The 15,475-nt window shown below is 44.6% G+C and overlaps 1 protein-coding gene across 2 annotated transcripts in view; it reads left to right on the top strand.

Annotated features, from left to right (window-relative positions):
• The window catches only part of LOC141201245 (retinol dehydrogenase 7-like), a 132,312-nt gene extending 117,777 nt beyond the window's left edge, over positions 1–14,535 (top strand). For both annotated transcript variants that reach the window (XM_073663360.1, XM_073663361.1), the window contains 2 exons: positions 9,051–9,217; positions 14,177–14,535. In XM_073663360.1, coding sequence (XP_073519461.1) covers positions 9,051–9,217; positions 14,177–14,433 — 424 coding nt within the window. In that variant the 3' untranslated portion in view covers positions 14,434–14,535. The remainder of the gene's footprint in view (positions 1–9,050; positions 9,218–14,176) is intronic.
• Positions 14,536–15,475: the final 940 nt, after the last annotated feature.

Genomic DNA, 15,475 nt, shown 5'->3' with positions numbered 1-15,475 from the left:
TTCTATATGCATACAGCAGGGTCCATCCACGCCTGCCAACAGCGCCCAACTCTTTACCTTTTTCTACTTTCACTTCCTGCAAGCATGAAACCACATCATCAGGTTCAGCATCATTCAAACATTTGTCCCACGCTTCACTCAAACCAGCACTGTGGGACCATTTGGTTGCCAAAATATAATAGGGAGTGTGTTCCCAACCTGGAATCTCAACAGACTCACTTACACCTACCTTTCTCTTAAAGAAAGGCATGTTTTACGCAATATAACAATATCACTCTATCACACCTTATCACACAGAGTCCTTATCAATTCAAGATGATTGTAATTTTTAACAAAAAAGAACTTCTGAGCCTTCTGCGTATCATGCCGACTACGCCAAATGTTATGCCAAGTTTTTAGCAATAAGGTTCGGATACGGCTTTAAAGAAGGCAACCCTTTGCGATATAACGCAATTTTATTTATAATAGTTGATTTAAAAGGTAAAATACATAATTAAAGGAATAGTATGATATGATGATATTGCATACACTTTTGTATATGTTATAATACAAAGGTTAAGTACATATATATACTCACTTCGTCACCAAGGAGCTTTTAAACATCATCCGTCTGGAACATCAGAGAAGCAATTTCACCAAGACAGAGAGACCCCTGGAAGTCTTCACAACACTGCATGGGCAGGTACATACAACACTACACATCAGTGCAGGTATAACTTATGGCTTCTGTCTGTATCATGATTCCAGTGACTTTTATAAGGCTTAGACAATGGAAGCATAAAACTGGTTAATGTTTATAAGTATGAGTCTTCGATAATACAGAATTGGCCAGGTTCTGTAATCTCGAGAAGTTTACCTATAAACATTGTTTTAGACAATAGATCTGTGTATTTCTTATGGAACATAATGGTAAGTGTACATACATTATCTGAATCAGTATTTTGGTTACAATAACACTATTTGTCAAAGCAAATATAACACTGGTCACTTGTGTACAAATCAGGATAATGAATCTTTGAAACACACAACTTCATAGACCATAGAACAATTAACATTGTCTTAAGGCATTGACACCTAGCAAACACTTTGTGGATAGCATGCATCAAGGACAGTTCATGTAAAAGAACTACTTTATCAGTATCAGAGTATATCAATGATATTACACTGCAGAATATTGCAATATATTCCACACTTGGTCTAATGACCACACTTTATCAAAGCATATAAACAATATGTTACAATATGCAGGCTATAAGATATCCATACTTTTATTAGCAATACAGGGACGTTGGCTGCGTATTTGCGTTTGCATTCCAAGGACTGGGGTATGGACAACTGAATGCTGCGCTGGGACATGGACATGCTTGCTGATGGTGCTAGTTGAGAGTGTGCAATGACAGGTCCAGGGCTGGAGGCATCTTCGCATGCACCATGGACAGGGGATTGGCTTGCATGCACAACAGAGGAAGAAGCAGTGGTTTCACCCGAGAACACTGTTCTTGGACCCTGGGGTTCGGCCCACAAAGTCGGAAGCTTTGTTGCCATGTGCCTGATCATGCTGGTGGAGGTGGTTGCTACCCCTGCTGAAGCTGGCCTGGCAGGTGGTGCAAATGGCCTTTTTGGGGTTATCGGCTGAGTTTTTAAAAAACAACCAGACTAGGGAAGATCTAGCAGTTTTACTGGCAACTTCCACCACACTGCTTCTTCCTGCCTGTTGGGGTGCTCTTCCTGCCTCCCCCCTGTTGTCTGCTGTCCTCGCTCTGCATGTCCTCCTGCCAGGTTGGGTCAGTTACCATATCATCCACCACCTCGTCTTCCACTTCCGCACTGTGGTCCTCTTCCTGACTTTCTGCCAATTATGTCTCATCATCGTCCACCTCTTGTGACACGTTTCCACCGTCGCCTTCATATGACCGTGGTTGCTCAAATATTTGGGCATCGCTACATGCGACCTCCTCTTGCCCCGCTTCAAGTGGATCAGGCGAGAGGCCCGAATCTATAAATGGAAAAGTGAACAACTCTTGGGAGTGTCTGCGGCCACCACACTGCTTCTTACTGCCTGTTGTGGTGCTATGCCTTCCTTCCCCTGTATGCTGCTGTCCTCGCTCTGTATGTCCCTCTGCCAGGTTAGATCAGTTACTATATCATCCACCATCTCATCTTCCACTTCCGCACCCTTTTCATCCTCCTGACTTTCTGGCAAATGTGTCTCAACATCATCATCCACCTGATGATACTGACTATGACAGTAATTGGACTTTACCACCGTCACCTTTGTGTGACCGTGGCTGCTCCAATATTTTGGCATCACTACACGCGTTCTCCTCTTGACTCGCTTGAAGCTGGCCAGGCGAGAGACCCGAATGTAAAAATGGAAAAGTGAACAGCTCTTCCGAGTGTCCAAGTGTGGGATCAGTTGTCTCCGGGCACTCGGCATGGTGGGAGGAAGGAGGATCAGGTTAAGGAATATGCGGTCCAGACTCACAGCTACTGAGACTTGACCGTGTGGAAGAAAGGGTGATGTTGGTGGCTAAGTGACTAGAAGCATTATCTGCTATCCAACCAATAACCTTTTCACATTGCTCTGTGTTCAATAGTGGTGTTCTGTGGTCCCTTATTAATTGGGACAGGAAGGTCGAGCGACACGATGTGGGTGTTTGTTGTGGCACAATCTCTGCTTGCCCACGGCCTCGTCCGCTGCATGCACCATCACCATCACATCCAGTTCCCCGTCCCTTACCACGCGCCTTGCCCATTTTAAATGGATGACAATATCTTCCACGCTCACTAAAAATGGCTGAATTTAGAGCGAACTTATATATGATCCGTGTGATGGACAAACCACAGTTTTAAATAGCTGGCCTGTAGGTAACTAATTTTAACAGCGCCGACCTCGTGTCAATAAGTTCACTGACACACTGAAACAAAATTAATTTCAATGGAGGCCAGAAATGGCAATATTTTCAGCGCAATTATTTGTGATCCGTGTGATGGACAAACCACAGTTTTAAATAGCTGGCCTGTAGGTAACTATATTTAACAGCGACGACCTCGTGCCAATAAGTTCACTGACACACTGCAACAAAATTTAAATGGAGGTCAGAAATGGCAGAATTTTCAGGGCAATTATATGTGATCCATGTGACGGACAAACCACAGTTTTAAATAGCTGGATTTTTAGCGCTGTAATATGGAAAGGAACTGACTGTATTCTGCAGTGCCAACAAGCCAATGACGCAGAAAAACTGTGTTCTCTGGATTGCTTTTTAAACAAATAATCAGGATTAAGATAAAAAAAAAAATTATTCCTGGCCCCTGATACCTGGAGCTATTTCTACAAATATCTGTAAAAGCACCAGCAGACAGAACTGGAATGGACCCTTTTGCTATGTGCACTGCAGTCTGCTATATACCCTGCCTGCCTAGCACTGATATCTCTGCAGCTAGATTAGTTCTCAGAAGGACTGTTAGTTGAGATGGATATGTAGAGAATGTTGTAGAATACCTACACTAACTAATAAACAACCAAATCTCTCCCTAGCTCTGCAGCACCTCTCCCTACACTGTCTGATTGTGGAGTAGACTGTGACGAGCACAGCACCAGGTCTGATATAGACCTGATGATGCTGTGCGGCCAGCCAATCACTGTAATACCACAACCAACATGGCTGCGGGATTACAATGTGTGGCAGACAATCCCTGCATGTTGATTGGCGCTCTAAAGAGCGCCAAACATGCAGGGTGGGGACCCGAACTCCCGCTGAGCATTCCAGGAAATACTCGGGGTGTGCCGAGCATCTCGAACAGTGAGATGCTTGGGTGAGTGTGGCGCCCCTGAGGGTTCAGTCGCCACAGAGGTACTGCATCTCACCCAGAGGTGTAGTATCTCACTCTCAGGTAAGGAAGGAGTACAGCTCAGGACCCTAACACCTGCATTCACTACACCACATTTCCGGGGGACAGGGCGAGACTGCTCCTACGGGAGAGCACAGTCCCTGGTCCCTGGCTGGAGTGGGGGGGAACCACCTAGAGAGGGGGAACCATGTAGTGGGTGTGGGTGGAGAACGTAGATCAGGGGAGCACTTCAGAAGCTGTATAAATAGGAAACCATCTTACGTCAGTACGGACAGTCAGAGGAGGAAGGTGACAGGAGCAGAGGCTCTGCACGAGCTCTGCTCCGGAGGCGGGCCTAGCACTGAGTCCCAAGTCTGAGAGGAGACGGAGCAGGACGGCTCCAGGAATGAGGAGTGAAGGGACCCTAGGGGTACGGGCCGTGCAGCAAGCCACCCGTACGCCCGCTGCTACCAGGAGGTAGAGTGGTTAGGCCAGATAAGGGGAACCGGTCCCTCATCTAGTGGAGAAAACTACTAATGCTCAACTAGAAACCGGAGGCTGCAGCACTTTATGTACTGTAAGCCAGAAGTCCACTCCAGCTTCACTAAGAAGGTAGCCACATAGGACCCAGGGGACGGAACATACGTCGCCCGCCAAGGCCCGAGGGTACCGGATAGAAGTGTCGCTAGGTGTGAGGTGCAGGGAGAAGGCCAGAGAAAGGACACACAGAAGGAGGGCCCTGATAAGTACTCCGGAGCTATCTGGGGGTGGACTGAGCCCCTCACTGCGTACGCACAGCGTGACGGGGGAGATTGCTCTGGTACCTGTAACCTGGACTGCAACAACTGTGAGTAAAGACCCTGCGACTGCACTATCTTGTCTCTGTGTTCCTTGCTGTGCCAGCACTCACTACACTGGAACGCCCTGCACAACCACCATCATCCACGCACACTGCCCTGAAGCTACACTCTTCCTGTGGGGAGTTATATCACCCTTGCTGCCAAACCATCAGCTTCAGAGGACTGCTCCGCAGCGGCAGCCTCACTAGCCCCACTCCACAGGTGGCGTAGTCGGACATTTACACCCATATATATAAATACACCTTGGATTGACCGCCCTGGGTCACGGACCGGGTCACCACCACCGTGACTACAACCCCCAGCGTCTACCGGCCCGGCTCCGGGTACCTCACGGCCCAGGGGGCGTGTCAACTTTGGCGTAGTTGGCAGGATATGCAACGAACCCGTTATCACCGGGTATCGCGCACCTAGAGACTGTTTCACTGTACTGAATGTGGCGCCCACCCCAGAAGAACGGGCGCCATTATGTGCGTGCTAAAAGATGACAAGAAACCACCTCCCATCGTGGGCCAGGTCCCAGAATGGTGCCAGAAGCGGAGCTTGCCCCAAACAGCAGTGGTCATGTATGCAAGTGTGTCCATCAAGGTGGGGGGGCTGACCCTGAAAGTGACCGACCGCAGATTGCCATGGGACTGCAACAAACTGCCCTGGGACCGCCCCCAAAAGGGGAGAGGGGAGAAGAAAACTGGGAGACAGGGCGTGGTCTGGATCAGTCTAGACAGACCGCACCCGGTGGGGAAGATGGAGGATGGCATCACCAGGGCCCCAGCAAGCGGCCTGCTGCAGGCTGCAGCACCCTACACCCTGGAGGAGCTAGTGGCTAAGCTGCCCCAGGAGGACTCGGAGTTCCTCCGCTCTGGGATGGAAGACCTGGACAGGAGAATGGAGAGGGCCCAGCCCAACGCCATCACCGAGTGGAAACGGGAGATGGAACGGCGGATGGTGAACCGGCAGCCGACGACGCTAACAAGCACCGGCGGTGTCCCAGCCTTGGCGGATCCCGACCAGCGCCAGGAGGCGACACGTGACGCAGGAGCAGCCGCGGGAGCAGGTAGGAGGAGTCTCCCTGTCCCGGGCGCTGCCAGCGTCGACCTGCTCCTGGGCCCCCTGGTGGAGCCGCTGACCCTGGGCGCTATCAATACCAGTCCGCTCCTGACCCCGCAGCAGGGCCCACCGCCAATCCCTCCGACCCCGAGCGCCACCAGCGGCGGCCCGCTCCTAGGCCCACAGCCAAGCCCTCCGACCCCTGTTGCCACCAGCGGCAGCCCGCTTCTGACCCCGCCGCAAGGCCCACAAGTCCCGGGCGCGCCTGCCCTGCACGCCCCGCAGGCCCAGGCACAGCCAACCAGCTTCTGGGTCACCTGCAGGAACCAACTCCCCCGCCAGTCGAGTGGGTGTACAGACGTCGCCGGTGGGACTGGTCCGCAGAGGTGGAGGACCAGCGGCCCTCGCTCCTACCCGCTCCGCAGCCCGCCGCCATCTCCCAGGTACCGAAAGATGAGGCCCAGTTTGAGTGGGATCACTCTGGGGAGGACCTGATGGAGTTCTCCCAGGAGACCAAGGCAGCCGCAACCCGCCGCAAAGAGTTCTGCCACCAACAGCTGGTCCAGGTCGAAAGGGAGTGCAGCTCACGGCGCGTGCGGTGGGAGAAGTTAGAGGCCAGGAATATGGAGGAGAAGGCCCGGGCCCGCAAAGACAAGCAAGCAGCTCGTGGTCCCAGAGTCACCAGGACCGTAGTCAAATTTAATCAGGACGCAGGATGGGGGTTCATCCGGGACCCACTGTCCGACACGGATATCTTTGTGAACAGGAGAGATGTGGAGTCCCGCTTGCAAGAAGGACACCCAGATCGGGACCTGTATCCAGGGGACACCGCGTCCTACATCAGGCACCGAAGTGCCAGGGGCTGGTACGCCCCGAACGTCCACCGGGTGGAGACAACATCCTACAGTGCTGAAGACCCGGCTGGGTCAGCCTGCAGTGGACCAGAGCTTCCCCGGAGGGAGCACCCTTACTGAAGTATAGTAAGAGGAACAAAACTTTAAAATTGTGTATAAGTTGCCCGTCAGGGTATGCAGGAACACTGCAAGTTTGCCCAGTTTTATGTGTGTACCCAGTTACCCGTAAGAGTGTACAAAGACATTAAGGAAGAGGACGATGATCTCCTGAAAAACTTTCCCTTGTAAATAGTTGCGCCTCTTAGGCCATGCATACCAGGATTGGGGGATGAGGAGGCCATGCATACCAGAATTGGAGGATGAGGAGGCCATGCATACCAGGATTAGGGGATGAGGAGGCCACACATACCAGGATTAGGGAATGAGGAGTCCACACATACCAGGATTAGAGGATGAGGAGGCCATGCATATCAGGATTGGGGGGATGAGGAGGCCATACATACCAGCATTAGGGGATGAGGAGGCCATGCATACCAGGATTGGGGGATGAGGGGGTCCTATATATACCAGGATTGGGAGGATGAGGGAGCCATACATACCAGGATTGGGGAATGAGGAGGCCACTCATACCAGGATTGTGGGATGAGGGGGCCATGGATACCAGGATTGGGGGATGAGGAGGCCATGCATACCAGGATTGAGGATGAGGGGGCCATGCATACCAGGATTGTGAGATGAGGGGGCCATGCATATCAGGATTGGGGATGAGGGAGCAATGCGTACCAGGATGGGGAAATTTACCAGTAACTGCTGCATTTCCCATCCTAGGCTTATACTCGAGTCAATGCGTTTTCCCATTTTTTTGTGGTAAAATTAGGTACCTTGGCTTATACTCGGGTCGGCTTATACTCGAGTATATACGATAACTCTCTGATTTAAGGGCATAAGAATTCAAAGTTTGAAAATTGCTACATTTTTAACAATGTTGCCAAATTATTTTTTTTTTAATGTAAGTCATATCAAAGATATTTTACCATTGTCATGAAGTACAATATGTCATGAAAAAACATTCTCAGAATCAGTGAGATCCGTTGAAATGTTCCAGAGTTATTACCTAAAAATGTGACACTGGTCAGAATTGTAAAACTTGGCTCGCCATTAAGGTCAAAATTGGCTTGGTCACTAAGGGGTTAATTTGCTGCTACTGTAAATGCAACTTTTTTCAAGTTGAAAAAACGCTAAATGTGAATAAGCCCTTACAGTTTCTCACACTGATCAAAACAGCCTTGGACATATTTACATTACATTATGAAGATTAATGTATGCAGGTGATAAATGGTTGAAGCCTTTGCTTTGACCCAAGGACATTTTTAACAATTTCTTTGCAAGTATAAAACAACATGCAGCAGCAGAACTTGTTCCTCCACCAGTTGCCATTTTATGAACTGGAGAGCTGTGCCGTCTGTAAGGAAAACTGTAGTAACAAGAGCAGGAGAAAAACCTGTAATACCAATATAATAGTGCCACAAAATCATGTCCTCAATACATCTATTAGAATAAAGATAATGTTGACAGTCCCGGTAACTCATTCTGTAGCCAGCAATAGATAGTAATACAGTGGTTGTAGGAGGAAAACAGTGCAAACTATTTAATGAAACCCAATTGCAAAAAATATTTTTAGCCCCAATTACATGAATGTAAGAAAAAATAATTGTCCTCAAAAGGTGGACAACTTTAACATTAAAAAGCAATGGATTCCAAACAAGTATATCTTTAAACAAATGCTGCAATCTTCCCCTCTGCATAGGTAATGTATTATTATTATTATTATTATTATTGTTATTGTTATTATTGATTATCATTATCTGGTCTAGGCTATAATTTACTCTAAATAACTAAGGACTAGAAATGACCTAAAAATTTGAAATTTAAATTTGCCACGTTCAGCAAATTTTTCCCAAAATCCGATTTTACAGGTAGTCCAATGAAATGTGTCGAACAGTCTGCCATCTCCTAATATCGTATGTTTTAATGTGTTTAATTGGCCTGGATAATTTGGAAGTGACATGTGAGAGAGACGGGAAAACTCCTGGTTGTGGATAATTAGTGGTAGTTATGTAGCTTTAAATTGACATGTGACCCCTTTGTCCATTCACAGCAGTTATTCCGTAGTATTGGCCCTCACTGGGTGATCTGGACTGTAATATGTAATGCTTGGCAGGGAACTCGAGACCAGGGAGAGAAAAAGAGAGATAAATCCCATACAGCTGAAAGGTATTTTGGGAAAGCCAACGCAGTCCTTACATGACTACTGTATAAAATTGTGACTGTCGTTTATGAGGAATTCCCACAAATCAAATTCGCCGTCACTTCACTAAAATTTGAATTGATTCTTATGCCACTTTCCTTGTCGCCCCAGTTGAAAGATCTTTTTATGTGTTTTTTTTTTCATTTACAGAAGGGAACTATGCGAGTTTGGAGTAAAAGTCTCCATTATAGAACCAGGCGCTTTTCTAACACCTATGATGAGCTCAGTTGATGCTCATTTAAATAACTTAAAGCGCCTTTGGGAAAATCTCACGGAAGAAATTAAAGACAGCTACGGCAAGAAATACTATGAGCAATGTAAGTTGATGTGTACAGATCTCAATTGGTGTGTCAGAAATCCTTTGTTGCAGCTAGGGTGAACTTGCGACGAGAAGTTGGGTATAAAAGACACCAGGTCTGCCCACAAGTTTATTACTCCAGAAAGTGATAAAACACAAGGGGCTCTGGTCATATTTACCTCAGAGGCTCTGTAGAAGTTGCAGGACTTTTTTTCCCTTCAAACCAATAGACAGCTTGCTAGGACTGGTTATAAATCGATGGATTTCATTGATATCATATGAAGATTCAACACTACATTGCTGTCACTACAATACAGATTAAACAGAGTCATAGCTTTCATGTTTGGCAATCCTCACACTCAGGAAAAAGCCACTATGCTCCAATGTGCTTTTCACTAATCTTCACTCTTATGGCAGCTAAATTGCACCTTATCATGAGTTCCTTCTTCACCCACAGATGACATCTTCACATTTAGATTTGGTCTTAACTAGTTTTGGTGGTCAAACACTATTTAGCAAGTGTTACTCATCCCCATTTACTATCTATGTTGTATATTGCAGATGTCTTCCTTCTTCAGCTTGCAGCTTGTCTGCAAACCTTTTTGAGATCTAAGAAAACACCAGAAGAGAACTAATTCTGTACACACAGGAATGTAAAGTAGACATAATAAATAATACAAATTAACACATTACACAGATTAAACCATTGCATATAACAGATATGACCCAGCATTAGCAAAATCCTGGACAGTTCAACAGATTGCAAATAAGATTTACACAGCAATAGTTTATTATATTTGTTAGAGGTTCACATACCCATTTTCATTCCCTTTATCTACACTTTTATAAGTGCAAGCAACCACCAAAACACCTATAGACCACTACATGGTGGGTCTTACGCAATTGCAGCCACCTCTCCATTGACTTCAGTGGATAATACAGTTAGCAAGAATTAGCAAATAATGCCTGGGGAACTTTTATGTACTAGGTAGAAGTGGATTCCAAAACTGTGCATTGCACCTGACAAGTAATTTTGGCATATTGTTTTAATATGTATATATGCAATAATTTTATAGTATAAGAGTGACCATTAAAAAAAATGAGCATGAGACGGGGCATTATCATGCATGAAATGATCTCGATGGTCCAGATGGATGGAGTGGAGGATGGCTGGTTGATGGACACCCCATGCAAACACGGCTACGGCGCTAACAAGGAGGAAGTGGAGTAATGTTTTGGGCTGGAATCACGGGGAGAGAGATTGTCGGCCCTTTTAGGATCCCTGAAGGGGTAAAGATTAACTCCATAATGTATGTTGAGTTTCTCAAACAGCACTTCTTTCCATGGTTCAAGAAGAAGAACCGTGCATTCCGCAGCAAGATCATTTTTATGCATGATAATGCCCCGTCTCATGCTGCACATAACACACCTGCATCTCTGGCTGCTATGGGCATAAAAGGGGACAAACTTATAGTGTGACACCCATGCTCCCCTGACCTCTACCCCATTCACAACCTCTGGAGCATCATCAAAAGGAGTGTCTATGATGGAGGGAGGCAGTTCACATCTAAGCAACAGCTCTGGGAGGGTATTCTGTCCTCATGCAAAACAATTAAAGCAGAAACCATCCAAAACCTGACAAATTCAATGGACGAGAGAGTTCAGAAGCTCCTTTCGAACAAGGGGTCCTATGTGCAAATATAACATCACCTAGAATAAAGTTTTGAGTTGAAAACTGTTTGATTTCAGTTTCTAATAACCTACTAATGCTTATAATTTCAAAAATGACCATTTTTTTGTTCTTTATTAAAATGAAAAGATTGAAAACTCTGCTGTGCATAATAATTTGGAACATGCATTTTGAGTGCAGTTTGAGTTTTTTATTTTTTAAAAAATATACTGTTATCATAGGCAGTTTGTACAAAAACCTTTCAAATTGTACTCTAATAGTTATTTGACTGGAAAATTACAATGACTGCAATTCATATAGGTAATTTGGGAAAATCTGAGAAAATATTATTTCATAATAATTTGGAACACAGTGTATATTGATGACACACAATTATACACTTCTTCCCCTGACATCACCCCTACCCTACTACAAAATACCAAGGATTGTTTGTCTTCTGTCTCCAACACCATGTCCTCCCTCTATCTTAAACTGAATCTCTTCAAAACTGAACTTCTTGTGTTTCTCCCCTCTACTAACCTAACTCTACCTGACATTGAAATTACCTTGGAGGGATCAACAATAATGCTCAAGCAGCACGCCCGCTGCCTTGGGATCATATTCGACACTAAACTTTCCTTTATTCCCTATATCCATTCACTCACCCACTCTTGTCGCCTGCTCTTTAACACATCTCCAGAATCCGACCTTTACTCACCTTTGAAACTGCTAAAACTCTTACTGAAAGCTTTCGAAACTGCTCAGGTCTCTTTATCAGGCATAGCATAACACAAAATCTGAAGAGTCAAATATTTATACACAATAAGACACAAAAATAATGCAATAGATGAGACAAGTGACGTAAAGCAGAACTAGCATTATGTGAGAGGGATAAAAAGTTGTAGCCGTAAATATTGGAATAGTTCATAGATACAGAGTGTGAAAGTTTTATTGTCCCGTGATTGAAGTCTGGTCGAGATTTGTGATGCCCCCACAGGTCTGAGGAGCACATTTCTTAGTTGCAGTAGAATGACATGTGTTATGATGTAGAAGGATTATGTGTTATACTATGCCTGATGAAGAGACCTGAGTAGTCTCAAAAGCCTGCAATTTGTTACCATCTTTTCAGTTAGCCATTAAAAGGTATCAACCACTGAGGACGCTCAAATATAAATATATTTCTATGCACTGGCCAACACGGTAAAAAGATGTATATTTTTCCTGTATCAAAACTGTTACTGTTGCTCTTATCCACTCTCGTCTGAACTACTACAACTCTCTTCTGATCGGTCTCCCTCTTACCAAACTTTCTCCTTTCCAATCCGTTCTGAATGCAGCAGCCAAGGTCGTATTTCTGTCCAGCCACTTCACCAATGCTTCTATCTTGTGCCAGTCATAATACTGGTTACCCATTCACTACAGGGTCCAATATAAACTCATCGCTCTCACTCACAAAGCTCTCCAAAGTTCTGCACCACCTTATATCTCCTCTCTCATCTCTGTCTATCACCCAACACATGCCCTCCATTCTATAAATGACCTAAGACTAATATTAAGTGCACGCCGCTAGGTTCAGATAGGGCGACACGGGTTTCATGAATTTGCTGGAATCCTGGGGGAACCATTACTCAGGGTGACCATAGGCTGCAGCTTCTCTCCGGCACTCCGGCACACGATAAATTCAATTGCTGACCAGACACATCTGACAAGAGTTTTTATCAACAGTTTAACAGTGGAATTTATTCAAGTATGACTAGTACAATTTAACTCTTTGAAGACACAGGCTTCACCACAGTACAGTCTATTAAAGCAGGTACAGTAACGTCAGTCTCTTCAGTAGCACAGTTCAGCATAGATTAGATCTCTTAGCAGCACACTTCTATGCATGCACAACCTCATGCTTTTCCTTCACAAGGACACAATAGTACACAGCATTCTTTATCCTGCATGGAGATGGAGGGGGGGAGAGTTTGATGAGGGAGATGATCCCTGTGACACAATTCCTCCCAGTCCTTATCTTCCTGCCCGATGATACTCTGCACTGTTAGTTCAGGGAGTTTAGTTGACCTGTGTTTAGTTTCTCTCCTGATCTGCATCCTATTCAGTTGCCTTCTGTCACATACAGATATCGCACCACCTTTCTCTTGGGCTTCAACCATACTACAATAACAAGTTCCCCACAATCCCCCTGGGGCTCAGCTAAATACTCCCTGTCTCCTGTGACTGTATTAACCCCTCTAGTTGCTGGATGCTTCTGAAGCACAACACTTCCTGTCTTCTGTGCTTGTGTTATTTCTAATAGTTGCTGGATGCTTTTGAAGCAACAGCACTACTTCTGCATGTCACACTAACATCCTCATAACCCAAACCTCGCACCTCCGCCTCTAAAACTTCACTCATTCTGCACCAGTTCTGTGGAATGCACTACTCCAGACGATCCAACTGATACCTAGCCCCCACGTCTTCAATCGCACTTTAAAACCCCATCTCTTTAAACAAGATTACCACCTCAACTCAGTAAACTAACTTTCCCTTCTTCCCTCCTCCTAAATATTATTCAGAATCTGCTCCCGCCTATTCATCTGTCTCCACATCCTACATGCACACGATAACTGCACTTGATACTTGATAATTGCACTTAAGCATACTGGCTGATGACCGGATCATGCAGCTTTATATGAAAATCCCTATTTATTAGAATTGTTAGACCTGAAATAACAAGCACTTTTCACCGATTGAGTCCCCCTATTCCCTTGTAGATTGTAAGCTTGTAAGCAGGACCCTCACTCCTAATGTAACTGTTTAAACTGTTCTGTCAATACCTTGTATTGAATTTATTGTCTGTATGTGTCCGCTTAATTGTAAAGTGCTGCAGAATATGTTAGCACTATATAAATAAAAAATTTATTCTTATCTATAATATCAACCCTACCATTTAAACTTAAAGTGCTTAACTAGGACTAATTATTGATTATCTATAGGGTAAACCTTACATACATTTTAGCACTCGGCAGCAGACAATAAACAGTGTACAGAACTGTGGTGTCCCACTTCATACACTAAAAACATCTAGCAGTTCCTAGAGCAGATATCACCTGGTCATTTGGGGTGCCAGGTAATGGGATAGTCCATCAATACTTTAATGGTAGATAATCCCTTTAAAGTACATGAAGCCGTTTCTCTTACAGATTTACAATAAGCTTAAAATTACACGAGGCTTATCCAGAAAGATATGTGTGGTTAGTGTGAACTAATAGAGAAGTATAGCCTAATATTAATAGAATAACATTTTTGCTCATTTATCTACAGTCAGAAATGGTCTGAAGGCTTTAATGGAAGGATCAAATACCAGGCTTTATGTGGTTGCAAATTGTATGGAACATGCTTTGACCGCTGTGCACCCTTGGACAAGATATTCTCCTGGTTGGGACGCCAAGCTCTACTACATCCCTGTATCATACCTCCCTACAGTGTTATCTGACTATTTACTGTGTCGCTCTGCACCAAAACCAGCCAAATATGAAAGAACGATCAAAGCAGAGCCAAATGTGATGGATTCAAAATAAAATTGCTTGTAATTCTAATGATTATTATCACTAACTGATATTTCATAATACATATGTTCAAGAAAAGAAATGTATGTAATAAAGTGTAACATTCATTTCTCATTGAGTCTTTGGAGTGTTATTAGTAATGATCTAAGTGTCATAAACTATTTACTACAAAAAATTAGTTGGAAGCACTTTTTTAAAAAAAAAATTAGAGTTGACCATATGGTGATTTATATATTTAAATTATGTACCCACCAACACTACAATAAGTGGGATTATATGAGAAATTAATATTATATAACATTGTGATGTTGAAAAACAGTGTCCATTAACTACCTCAATACAGTGCTCCACTAAGGTTCTCTTCACATCTTATTTTTATTTCACATTCAGCTCATGTGCCAATCAGCCTTAGGCCATCATTCACCAAGTAGATGTCTCAATGATTTGTTATTAATTGGGCATGGGTTGGAGTATTTGTATTGCAACTAGTGATGAGCGAGCACTAAAATGCTCGGTTACTCGTTGTTCTGGTCGAGCAAATTGGAATGCCAGAGTGCTCGGTCCGAGTAATGAGCTCAATGTAAGTCTATGGGAAACTCGAGCATTTTTCAGGCGGCTCCCCCCGGCGGTCTGCAGAGGGCCTAAAAATTGCCCAAATCGATGGGAACAGTGCTCAAATGACATGGGATCAGCATGGGAAAGACCCCTGGCAGCATTTCGGATGCCCAGATCACTGCTGTCAACAATGTTGTCAGAGTATTACGCCACTTTTACGGACTCAGAATAAAACATGAAAAACCAAAACCAAAATGGATTTTCCTGGGAAAAATGTTAAGGAACATCCTTTGAAGGGTAATGACTTGTATATAATGTGACAGAGTCACTGGTATGATTTATGAGGGGAGGTATGTGTCGCACAGGTTGCTAGCCTGTGTGAACTGAAACCAATGGACTTTCTGCCAGCATGTTATATGCTGGTGGGTTAATCTATTTCAGCCATAACAGCAGGGATGGATATATGTGATTGAGTGATATATACTAGGACATCATCAGC

Source organism: Phyllobates terribilis, unplaced genomic scaffold (genome assembly GCF_046119375.1).
Source record: "Phyllobates terribilis strain yellow unplaced genomic scaffold, ASM4611937v1 Scaffold_2__4_contigs__length_985480577, whole genome shotgun sequence".
Taxonomy (NCBI): domain Eukaryota; kingdom Metazoa; phylum Chordata; class Amphibia; order Anura; family Dendrobatidae; genus Phyllobates; species Phyllobates terribilis.
This window is presented reverse-complemented; position numbering and strand designations above follow the sequence as displayed.